This window comes from Diceros bicornis, chromosome 8 (genome assembly GCF_020826845.1).
Source record: "Diceros bicornis minor isolate mBicDic1 chromosome 8, mDicBic1.mat.cur, whole genome shotgun sequence".
Taxonomy (NCBI): Eukaryota; Metazoa; Chordata; class Mammalia; order Perissodactyla; family Rhinocerotidae; genus Diceros; species Diceros bicornis.
In genome coordinates this window covers 76879211-76892012 of record NC_080747.1, presented here as the reverse complement: position 1 = coordinate 76892012, position 12802 = coordinate 76879211, and the positions used below count along the sequence as shown (strand labels likewise).

At 34.4% G+C, this 12802-nt stretch overlaps 1 protein-coding gene across 2 annotated transcripts in view; it reads right to left on the bottom strand.

Moving 5' to 3' along the window:
* The window catches only part of GRID2 (glutamate ionotropic receptor delta type subunit 2), a 1161595-nt gene that overhangs the window by 320294 nt on the left and 828499 nt on the right, over positions 1-12802 (bottom strand). For both annotated transcript variants that reach the window (XM_058547512.1, XM_058547513.1), the window contains exon 9: positions 1566-1763. In XM_058547512.1, coding sequence (XP_058403495.1) covers positions 1566-1763 — 198 coding nt within the window. The remainder of the gene's footprint in view (positions 1-1565; positions 1764-12802) is intronic.

Below are 12802 nucleotides of genomic sequence, written 5' to 3'. Positions count from 1 at the left end.
GTTGAAGTAAATGAAACCAGGTAGGAGCTCTGATATGTAGAAAGGAAAAAAAAGCCCCAGAAATAGTTGATAAGTAATTAAATACCAGAAACTGTCTTTTTTTTTCCCTCTTTATACCTTTGAAAGACAACTGACTGTTTAAATCAAAAACTATGACAGTCTACTGTGGAGCTCATAAAATATAAATATACAACCACAATAGCACAAAGGATAGGGTGGGTGTAAATGGAATTTTATTGCTGTGTAAATTTATTACTTTTTTTAATGTGAAGTAGTATGATATTAATCTAGATGGAATGTGATAAACTAAGACTGCATATTACGATCTCTAGACTAAACACAAATAAAAATACAAAGAAGTACAGCTAAAAAGCCAAGAAAAGAAATAAAATCAAATGCTAAAAACATTCTGTTAACCCAAAGAAAGGCAAGAAGGAACAGAAGAAAAAAATGGGACACATATAAATCAAATAGAAAATTATAGACCTAAACCTGACTATTCAACAATTCATCAGAAAGACATAATAATTAAAAATGTGTATACACCTAATAACAGAGCTTCAGAAAAATGAAGCAAAAACTGACAGAAATAGACATAAAGAACTAGAGAACATGAAAACACAAATGCGTAAAGATACATGCACCCCTATGTTCCTTGCGGCATTATTCATAATAGCCAAGACTTGGAAGCAACCTAGATGCCCATCAAGGGACAAATGGATAAAGAAGATGTGGTATAGATACACAATGGAATACTACTCAGCCATAAGAAATGATGAAATCCAGCCATTTGTGACAACATGGATGGACACTGAGGGTATTATGCAAAGTGAAATAAGTCAGAGGAAGAAAGTCAAATACCGTAAGATCTCACTCATAAGTAGAAGATAAAAACAACAAACAATCACATAGAGACAGAGCTTGGATTGGTGGTTACCAGAGGGGAGGAGGGGAGGAAGGAGGGTGAAAGGGATGATTAGGAACATGTGTGTGGTGATGGATTGTAATTAATCTTAGGGTGGTGAACATGATGTAACCTATACAGAAATCAAAATATAATGATGTAAACCTAAAAAAAAAAAAAGAAATGGAGAAGTTTAAACATCTCTCTGAGAATTGAAAGAACAAGGAGAAAAATGTGAGGATAGATTTACCTTATTTAGATCCCAAAACTAAATGATTAATTCCTAAGCAATCAGGATCTTATTTATTTATATATTTTTTGCAAATAACATTGCATTTTTAACAGAAAACAATGACACGAATTGTGTTTATAAATTGCATTTTGACTTCATCATGTATCATATACTGACAACACGTTTGGAGTGTAAGTTTGGCAAAGGTAAGTCCTTGTTCTAGATACTTTTTTATTATAGAAAATATTTTAAAATTTAGCTTTATTTTGTCATCAATTTTTCTTGCCATAAAGTTCATAAAATGGTATTTGCTGAGACTTTTGCACTCAAATCTAATGCTTTCTCTTGCATTGATTTTATATGAAATTAGCTTCCATGGGTTATAGTTCAGCCTTTAGAAACGTGATAAATACACAAATAAATGCTTACCTTAAAGACTAGTTCTCCTACCAAGCCATTCCATGTCCCATCTTCTTGTGGGCTTCCGTACTTGTGATCCGGTGCAACATAAATTTCATAGTTAAAACCCAGGTAGTTAGATAAGGCATCCAAAACATCAATGGAGAAGCCCTGGTATTTCTTCGGCTTACCCAGGACATTTTCAGAGACCATGACAAAAGGTTCCTCCTACACGGAAATAAGAGAAATCCTTGATGTCAAGCTATATTGCTCTCTCAAAGCAAAGATTAATTTTTCAAAGACTTGCTTACAAACGGTCTAAAAATTGCTTTTATACTTTGAGAGAATTAACTTAGATATATAATTTATGCATTATTAATGCATCATATTATTGAACAATCCTTAATCACTCAATTTCTTGTCATCTCTTATTAATTACTACCATATCAAAAATTAGATGAAAGTGACTATAAAACTTCAGGGGACATAAATTCATTTTCCTTGCCATCTCAGAATCAAAATTCATCAATAATAAAATCATATTTAAGAAACGATAAATTTATTGTATCTATCCTCAGGCATTTATTGTCTATGTATGTCAAAAATATGTAAAATAATATTTTAACAGATGTATTTTATATACAACTCTTGGAAAAGATCAAAAAATCTAAGAACATATAATTTAGCTAAAATTTATAACATCACATTTACTGGGAGTTATTTGCTAAGTAATTTTGAAACTTGGATGTAAACACACATTTCATTGCAAAAATAGCTTCTCTACTACTGCAATGAGAAATTCACTTATCTTTTTGGCAAATTGTGTAATTTAGCAAGTTCAGCAAATTGGTTTCTGCTTCCACCTCTTTTATCCTTTTGCATTTTTGTCCTCTTACAGTTAACAAATAGGCCCCTTTCACTTTTTAGAACACCTGGTGTTAAGAGAGCTCTATAGGTTTGAAACATGCTGGCAGACTACAGAAAATTAGAGAATCTATTCCTTAATTTCCTAAACTTGTTCAGAAATCTTTCAGCAACAGTAATATTTACAGATAACCATTCAGAGTGGATATAGTCTATTCAGCCCTCGGAGCAGGTTAAAATCTCTCCTGGGTCTAAGCCAGAATACCCGAAGATTTAATCCTGGGATCATTTTTCCTTAGGGACTCACAAAATAGCCTTTCTTGAGATGTAAAATAATACTTTGCTTTTGGCTTTTACTCAGACACTAAGTGCCTTATAAAATCACTGCATGTATTATAGGAATATTGTCTACCATAACATTCAATTTTCCCCTAAAATTACCATGAGATAAATTTTTGAGCTGTTCATAGCCAAGAGAGCTTCATTTTGCTCTAGTAATGCCTTTTTTTAAATAATAAAGATAAGTAACTAATATGTCTTTCACTTTGGATACCCAGAAGATCAGGTCTAAGTTGATGCTCATCTACAATGATGTTGATATTATGTTATTTGTAATATTTTTTTAATCTTGGTTTTCTAAACTACTGATGTTTTCTCTTTTTAAAAATTAGGTCTTCTTTAATTGTATATGTCTTATCTTAGAGTGAAATTAATCAGTAAATGAATAGTTAGATAAAGGAGGTGGCTGCTATTTGTTCCCCAGTAGCTGTTCTCCTCTTCTTCACTAATTATAATTTATTTTTTTTCATTTTAGCAGTACTGAGAATAAAGACAATTCACATCTCCCTTTAGGCAAGGTGAGGCCACGTGACTAATTCTGGCCAATGTGAGGTATGCAGGTGCTCTGTGCTACTGTTTGTGTGTGCTTTCTACTTTTTTTCAGCTGGAAAGAACATGTAATGGCTGGAGCTCCGGTAACTATCTTAGACCACACATAGCAGAGAAACAGAAGACGTCTATGTCCTTGACACCTGAAATGCTGTACCAGACTCTGACTAACTCTCTAGGATTTTAGAATGTCATAAAAAAAAAAAGTCTATCATTTCATTGCTGCTGCTAAGCTCCTAATTTTTTTCCTTTTATTGTAGTATTTGATGCTAATGAACATTGATAAATAGACAGATCAATAGATAAGAGATTTTGAGAATGAATGAAAATTTCTGATAACATTGACTTTAATCTAAATGATATCAAATGAGTGAAATGTAAAAATTCAATCAATCCCTTAATATTATGTGTAAAATACAGAACATTTTGATGACTCTAAATATTTATATATTTTAAAACATATAATATACTTCCAGATAATTGGCAGAGGTTGCTATTGTTCATTTGGTTGTTGGGGCAAGATACAGACCTAGCCAAAGACTATGCATGGCACAAATACTCTGAAGTAGGTCATGAGGTCATAAAATCAGAATAGATAAAGAAATTCCAAAATAAAGATCATATTCAGAGAACATGTAAATAAGATCAGGAAATTCTAGAATTAATTAGGCATTGATAGTACATTGGGTTGTAAATGCTGGCAATAGAGAGAGTGTACTCATTTCCTTATACACATCTCATTCATTGCTATATTTTGAACATCTATCCATTGACAAACCAATAGAAAGATGATTCATGAAAGATCTTATTTGACTGGTGTCCCTACAAATAATTTTGAACCATATGTATCTTCTATTTATCTGTTTATCCAAATATTATCTATGTGGCAAAAAATAATGTCACAATATATGCTTTGATATAAAATGACAGTGATTTTTTTCCATTTTTACTCATATCTCTTTAGAACAATTACTTAATGTGCTAAATTATGTTATATTTCCTTAATATGCTCAACTTCCCTCTAGAAATAATTTTTAATTCCAATTTTGTAAGTAAATCCCTAGGCAAATAGATCTCTTGCAGACATCTGTTGTCAAAATTTAGTTCTAGCAACATCAGCTAGCATTGATTAAAGATGCAGAATAGAAATGGTTCTAATAAAGGGCCTTTTAAAGAGGGTTGATGAATTATTGATGAATATGCTTTTTAAATTTTATGCCCTAAATAAACCCTCATTACATCCTATCACTTCTCTTCTAGATCAATGTTTTTAAGCTCTATTACAGATTTGGATCACTATTCATAAATTCTACCTCAGACCAATTGTGCTTTGTGAGGACAATCAGCCAATATATTGGACAGGTAAACACAGCAACAGAAATTAGATTGAATCTCTGGGACCTATAAAAGAAAAAATACTTGTTCCTTCTCTATGGCAATACTGAGTTAGGCTTAATCACTTTTATCTACGCACCTGTTTCAAAAGTTATTCACTCATTGACTCATCCTTTTAACATGCATTAAGCAGCTACTGCATCAGGTTACTACACTCAATATAGTGAGAGATATGGTAAAAAGTCAAGGGCATCACTTTTAAATAATCATAACATAGTGTTGCGAAAAGCCAAGTACTCAAAAAATAAAAAGCAAAATAAAACAACACACACCAAAACTGCTACAAACAAACACAAGGGAAATAGAACCAAAACTGTAAAAAAAAAAAAAAAAAAATCACCATTTTGGGGGTTACCAGCTATGTACTATTTTAACAGATAAGAAAAATTAGGAACATAGTTTCAACTCAAGGTCACACAGCAAGTTACAGAAGAGGAAGGCATTGTAATTCATCTTACTTCTACTTGATCTCTTTGAACCTCAAAATTTTCAACGTATGGATTAAAATCTAGGACACGATAATTTGTCTCAAATTTTAATGCGATTTAAGGTACTGTGAGCCTGGTGGAGACTCCAGCTGCCTGACAGAAAAAAACACAATCTTCCTGGAGGAAAGTATCTTCATCTTAGGGCTTACATTATTCTTTCAAATAATTGTTTGACTATAATGTCCAAAACAAAGGCCGAAGATATCACGTAAAAGGAAATTATATTTCATATATAGAACCAGTAGAAATAATACACAACAAAAATAGATCCTTCAAGAACTCAGATACTAAAATTTTCAGATGCATACTATAAACATTATGTTTAATATGTTTAAAGAAATAAAAGGTAATTTTTTTATTGGCAGGAAACTGGAAACTATAGGAAGGGTCATTACAGAATTTAAAAATTACTAAATAGAAATTTAAGAATTAGAAAAGACAATAGCCAAAGTTAAGAACTTAATGACTGAGTTTTTTAGCAGATTACAAACAAGTGAAAAGAAAATTAGTGACCTGTAATAGGTCAGAATTAATACCCAGGGTGCAAAGGAATGAACAAATAGAAAATCCCAAAGCAAGAGTAAAGAGATGAGAAGCAGAAAGAGGGGAACTCTGATATTCTCAAATATTGCTAAGGATATGAATAAACAAGAGCTATCCTTCACTCTTGCTGGATGTTTAAATTGTTGCAACCACTTTGGAAAACATTTTGACATATCTAGTAGAGAATGAAAATATTTAAATGCAAGTTAACTTTGCCTGTTTTTGGGTATTACATAAATATTCACCTAGTATGAAGATATGGATAGCTGTGTCCTAGCAATTTCACTGCTTGGGTATGAACACTAGAGAACCGTGGGGACCAAAATACATGCCCAAGAAAGTTTATGCTGCATTGTTTGTAATAGCTCAAATCTGGAAATAATCTAAAAATCCAAATGTCCATCGATATGGGAAAGATAAATATATTGTGGTATATTGATGCAATGTAATATCTTTTTTATTATTATTATTACTTTTTTAAATTTTTTGTTTACTGCAGTAACATTGGTTTATAACATTGTATAAATTTCAGGTGTACATCATTATACTTCTATTTCTGCATAGATTACATCATGTTCACCACCCAAATACTAATTACAACCCATCACCACACACATGTGCCAAATTATCCCTTTCGCCCTCCTCCCTCCCGACTTCCCCTCTGGCAAACACCAATCCAATCTCTGTCTCTATGTGTTTGTTTGTTGTTGTTATTATCTACTACTTAATGAGGGAAATCATACGGTATTTGACCTTCTCCCTCTGACTTATTTCACTTTGCATAATACCCTCAATGTCCATCCATGTTGTCACAAATGCCTGGATTTCATCGTTTCTTATGGCTGAGTAGTATTCCATTGTGTATATATACCACATCTTCTTCATCCATTCGTCCCTTGATGGGCACTTAGGTTGCTTCCAAGTCTTGGCTGTTGTGAATAATGCTGCAATGAACACAGGGGTGCATGTATCTTTACGCATTGGTGTTTTCAAGTTATTTGGATAAATACTCAGCAGTGGAATAGCTGGATCATATGGTAGTTCTATCCTTAATTTTTTGAGGAATCTCCATACTGTTTTCCATAGTGGCTGCACCAGTTTGCACTCCCACCAGCAGTGTATGAGAGTTCCCTTCTCTCCACATCCTCTCCAACACATGTTGTTTCCTGTCTTGTTAATTATAGCCATTCTGACAGGTGTGAGGTGATATCTCGTAGTTTTGATTTGCATTTTCCTGATAGTTAATGATGTTGAACATCTTCTCATGTGCCTGTTGGCCATCTGTAAATATTCTTTGGAGAAATGTCAGTTCAGGTCTTTTGCCCATTTTTTAATTGGCTTGTTAGAATTTTTGTTGTTGAGATGCATGTGTTCTTTATATATTTTGGAGATTAACCCCTTATCAGATGTATGGTTTGCAAATAACTTCTCCCAATTGTTAGGTTGTCTTTTCGTTTTGTTGATGGTTTCCTTTGCTGTGCAGAAGCTTTTTAGTTTGATGTAGTCTCATTTGTTTATTTTTTCTATTGTTTCTCTTGCCCAGTCAGACATGGTGCTTGAAAATATGTTGCTAAGACAGATGTCGAAGAGCGTACTCCCTATGTTTTCTTCTAGAAGTTTCATAGTTTCAGGTCTTACATTCAAGTCTTTAATCCATTTGGAGTTAATTTTTGTGTATGGTGTAAGGTAAGGGTCTACTTTCATTTTTTTGCATGTGGCTATCCAGTTTTCCCAACACCATTTGTTGAAGAGACTTTATTTTCTCCACTGTATGTTCTTGGCTCCTTTGTCGAAGATTAGCTGTCCGTAGATGTGTGGGTTTATTTCTGGGCTTTCGATTCTATTCCATTGATCTGTGTGTCTGTTTTTGTGCCAGTACCATGCTGTTTTGGTTACTATAGCTTTGTAGTATATTTTGAAATCAGGGAGTGTGATACCTCCAGCTTTGTTCTTTTTTCTCAGGATTACTTTAGCTATTCGGGGTCTTTTGTTGTTCCATAAAAATTTTAGTATTCTTTGTTATATTTCTTTTTTTTTTTAATAATTTTATTTATTATTTTTTCCCCCAAAGCCCCAGTAGATAGTTGTATGTCATAGCTGCACATCCTTCCAGTTGCTGTATGTGGGACATGGCCTCAGCACGGCCAGACAAGTGGTGCATCGGTGCGTGCCCGGGATCTGAACCCAGGCTGCCAGCAGCAGAGCGCGTGCACTTAACCGCTAAGCCACGGGGTCGGCCCTCTTTGTTCTATTTCTATGAAAAATGTCATTGGAACTTTGATAGGGATTGCATTGAATCTATAGATTGCTTTAGGAAGTATGGACATCTTAACTATGTTAATTCTTCCAATCCAAGAGCACGGAATATCTTTCCATTTCTTTGTGTCTTCTTCAATTTCTTTCAGCAATGTTTTATAGTTTTTGGTGTACAGATCTTTCATCTCTTTGGTTAAGTTTATTCCTAGATATTTTATTCTTTTTGTTGCAATTGTAAATGGAATTGTATTCTTAATTTCTCTTTCTGCTACTTCGTTGTTAGTGTATAGAAATGCAACTGATTTTTGTATGTTGATTTTGTATCCCACAACTTTACCATATTCGTTTATTACTTCTAAAAGTTTTCTGGTGGATTCTTTAGGGTTTTCTATATATAAAATCATGTCATCTGCAAATAGTGACAGTTTCACTTCTTCCTTTCCAGTTTGGATTCCTTTTATTTTTTTTTCTTGCCTGATTGCTCTGGCTAGGACTTCCAGTACTATGTTAAATAGGAGTGGTGACAGTGGGCATCCTTGTCTGGTTCCTGTTCTTAGAGGGATATCTTTCAGTTTTTCACCATTGAGGATGTTATTAGCTGTGGGTTTGTCATATATGGCCTTTATTACATTGAGGTACTTTCCTTCTATCCCCATTTTATTCAGAGTTTTTATCATAAATGGATGCTGTATCTTGTCAAATGCTTTCTCTGCATCTATTGAGATGATCATGGGATTTTCATTCTTCATTTTATTAATGTGGTGTATTATGTTGATTGATTTGCAAATGTTGAACCATCCCTGCATCCCTGGAATAAATCCCACTTGATCATGGTGTATAATCTTTTTAATGTATTGTTGTATGCGATTTGCTAGTATTTTGTTGAGGATTTTTGCATCGATGCTCATCAGTGATATTGGCCTGTAATTTTCTTTTTTTTGTGTTGTCTTAGTCTGGTTTTGGTATCAGGGTAATGTCAGCTTCGTAGAATGAGTTAGGGAGCTTCTCCCCCTCCTCAATTTTTTGGAAGAGTTTGAGAAGGATAGGTATTAAGTCTTCTTTGAATGTTTGGTAGAATTCACCAGGGAAGCTGTCTGGTCCTGGACTTTTATTTTTGGGGAGGTTTGTGATTACTGTTTCGATCTCATTACTGGTGATTGGTCTATTCAAATTCTCTATTTCCTCTTGATCCAGTTTTGGAAGGTTGTATGATTCTAAGAATTTATCCATTTCTTCCAGATTGTTGAATTTGTTGGCATATAGCTTTCATAGTATTCTTTTATAACGTTTTGTATATTTCTGAGCTGTCTGTTGTCATTTCCCTTCTTTCATTTCTGATTTTACTTATTTTAGCCTTCTGTCTTTTTTTCTTGGTGAGTCTAGCTAAAGGTTTGTCAATTTTGTTTATCTTTTCAAAGAACCAGCTCTTGGTTTTATTGATGCAATGTAATATCAAACAGCTTAACATTGGAGAAACTAGAGCTATACACAATAACATGAATGGACTTTTAAAAGAACAATGTTGAGTGAAAAAAGCAATACTAAGAGAAAACAGTTTAATTCCATTTTTGTAACATTCAAAAACAGGTATAATTAACTGTGTATGTAAGGATTCACACCCAGGTGGAGACACTATAAAGAAAATCAAGGATTCCATCGTCTCAGGGTGCTTAGCTCTGGGATGCTGGGGAGGGTATGCTTGGAAAGATGCACAAGGAAAGATGGCTCCTGTGGTCGTGACAGCATTCTATTTTTTGTTCTGGGTAGTGGTTACCTGAGTGTTACTTTATTATTCAGTAATTAATGGTTTAAGCTTTTTTCTTTGTGGGTGTTACATTGCAATATAAACAAAAATAAAGAAAAACTATGCTAAATGGGACCAGAAAATGGAGGGCATTGAAGCCATATGAAGGTTTCTGCCTTTTATTTGGCAGGGATCTGGAGCCTTGTGGAAAGGGAATAGCATAATCAGAAGGAATTTTGAGAGCAGAGTGAAGAAGGAATTGTGGCAGAAGCGAGAACCAGGGGATCTTTGCAACAGCGCAGATGACAAGAGATTATAGCCTGTGCCTATTTAACATATATTTTCAAAGTGTATGTAGGTGGCTTTGAGTCTTCTATTATAGGGACAGAGAGAGGAAAAAGAAATTATAAAAATTATGTCTTTAAAATTCATTTTCCAGCAATTAGTTTCCAAGAGTATTAATAGGACTGAGTCTGTCTAAGCTGGTGAAAACCTGTCTGCCTATTAAATGAAAACAAATTACAGATTCCTATTTGCTGATCATTTGGATGACAGATTCTCTAAGCACAATCCTCACCAACTGTAATCAATGAAGCTTTCACAGAAGCCCTGCAGTTTATCAATCTAAGTGCATTAGCATGAGGATCCATAGACCTGCTGTAGAAAAGAGTGTTTCAGTGGTTGATAATTTTCATATTAGCAAGGATTTATTCACATCACTTGTTGGTTTATTAGATAATAACCTCATAATTCTGAATTTGTATTCAGTCACTTAAAAAATCTCATGCTAATTTCTTAGTTGATTTACAACACTGTTTGAAACTTGCAGATTTTGTAGTTAATTCCAATATTTTAATAACTATACAATATTTTTTGTGAGTGATAGAGTTTGAAAAAAGCATCTGATGTTTTTGATAGGTACAAGTGACAAGCTCTACTGTAAGGCTTTAGCAAGTACTGTTTAGGGGTTTTTATATACCTGCGATGCAAGGCTTCACAGAATGCCAGGATGGCCAAAACTAGGAATGAGTCACTGGAAATTCCTTACAATTCTGCTCACACATGCAGTAGACTTTAAGACATTAAAAAGAGAATGAGAATATTTCTTAATGGCCTGTTTAAAAATTTTTTCCCCACAAAACATGCTCCTGGCTGAAGCAAACAAAAGTTGTCTTTATGTACAGGGTGAGCTTACATTTTGCTTAAGGATGACACATTCCACTTTGATTATGCAGAATTAATGACCACCATTCTCCTTGGAAAAAACTTCATTATTTTCTATAGACCATATATGAATATTAGAACCTTCTATAAGTTAAAAAATGCAAAATGTGTGGAATTTGTTATTAAAAAGAAATCAAGACACTGGCATAGGAAAACAAATGTGAGGAACATCTGGAGAGGAATAAACAATCTGGGTGTTGTAAAAGAAAAGAATATTTGAGTTGCATGGAGAGAAGAAAAGCAGGTCACAGAGACATGCAATGAAAACAGTTTAAAAAGAGCTTTTGCAGGAGGATTTTACGGAGGAGCAAATGTTTAGAAAACATCGCATTAAACTTTTAAAATCCTTGCTTAAATATTTTTATCAGACAATAAGATTCAAATTATAAATGATAAAAGTAAATAAAAATTTTAGTCATTCTAACTTCCTAAAACCATACCTTACATATTATTTCCAATTCCTATTTTGTAAACATTTATTTAAATATAAAAATACTTTAAATCGAGAGTGACATCAGCATGATGGCAGAGTGAGCTTTCCCCGTAGACACTCCCCCCTAAGTTACAACCAAAAGGACACTCATATACCAACAGAGGACATTCACACAACACAAAAGACGTCTGAGAGACCCATACAGCCATAAACATCTGAAGGTGGAGGTGCTGGAACCCCCAGAGGAAGTAGAAGGGGGTAAGGAGAACTCCTCTGCTTCCCAAAGGACAGCAACCCTGGGACTGGGTCTGCGCGGCTCTCAGAGAGAGAGGGGAGGGCCAGCTCTCCATGGGAAAACCATCGCTTTCCAAGTTCTCTCACAGCCTGTGGGAAATTCCCATATGGAGGGGACTGAACTGTTGTGGGAGTGCCTTCATCAAGCCAGCACCCCAGGAGAACAGATAGTGAGGGAAATGCGAGAAGCCCCTGGAATCGGGCAGACGAAAGAAAGAGCCCCCTCCCCCCACCCTGGCAAAACTCAATGACAAAGAAAAGATATTAAGGGCAGCAAGACAAATAATAATAATAATAATAATGTACAAAGGAATCCCAATCAGGCTCTCAGCCGATTTCTTGGCAGAAACTCTACAGGCTGGGAGAGAGTGGAATGATATATTCAAAATTCTGAAAAACAAAAACTTTCAGCCAAGATTACTCTCTCCAGTGAAAATATCCTTCAGATATGATGGAGAAATGATAACTATCTCAGATAAACAGAAGCTAAAGGAGTTCATTGCCACAAGACCCCCACTACAAGAAATGTTCAAGATGGCCCTTATGCCTGAAAAAAAAAGAGAAAGGGGATACAAAGCTTTGAGCAAGGAGAAAAACAGGTAGACAAAATCATAAAAATTGCAGCTCTCTATCAGAATAGGGTAGCAAAGACATAATTATAACATCAAAGATTAAGGGAAGGAAAACATCAAAAATAAATATTACCTCACCACTTTAAAAACCAACTCACAACACAAGATGGAATAAATTGTGACAATAACTTAGAAGGGGAAGAGGAAAAGGATGGAACTGACTTAGTCTAAGGAAATAAGAGGCCATCAGAAAATGGACTATCTCATCTATGAGATTGTTTTATACAAACCTCATGGTAACCACTAAACAAATGAACAGAACAGAGACACATACAATAAATAAAGAGAAAACTAAGAAAACCATCATACAGAACTACCAAACTGAATTGGTAGTCTGAAACACCTGGGACAAGAAACAAAGAAAATGCAAAAGGACTGGAAAATGAGCGATAAAATAGCAACGTGAAGCCCTCATATATCAATAATCATTCTAAATGTAAATGGATTGAATTCTCCAATCAAAAGACACAGAGTGGCAGGATGGATTAAAAAACAAGACCCAACAA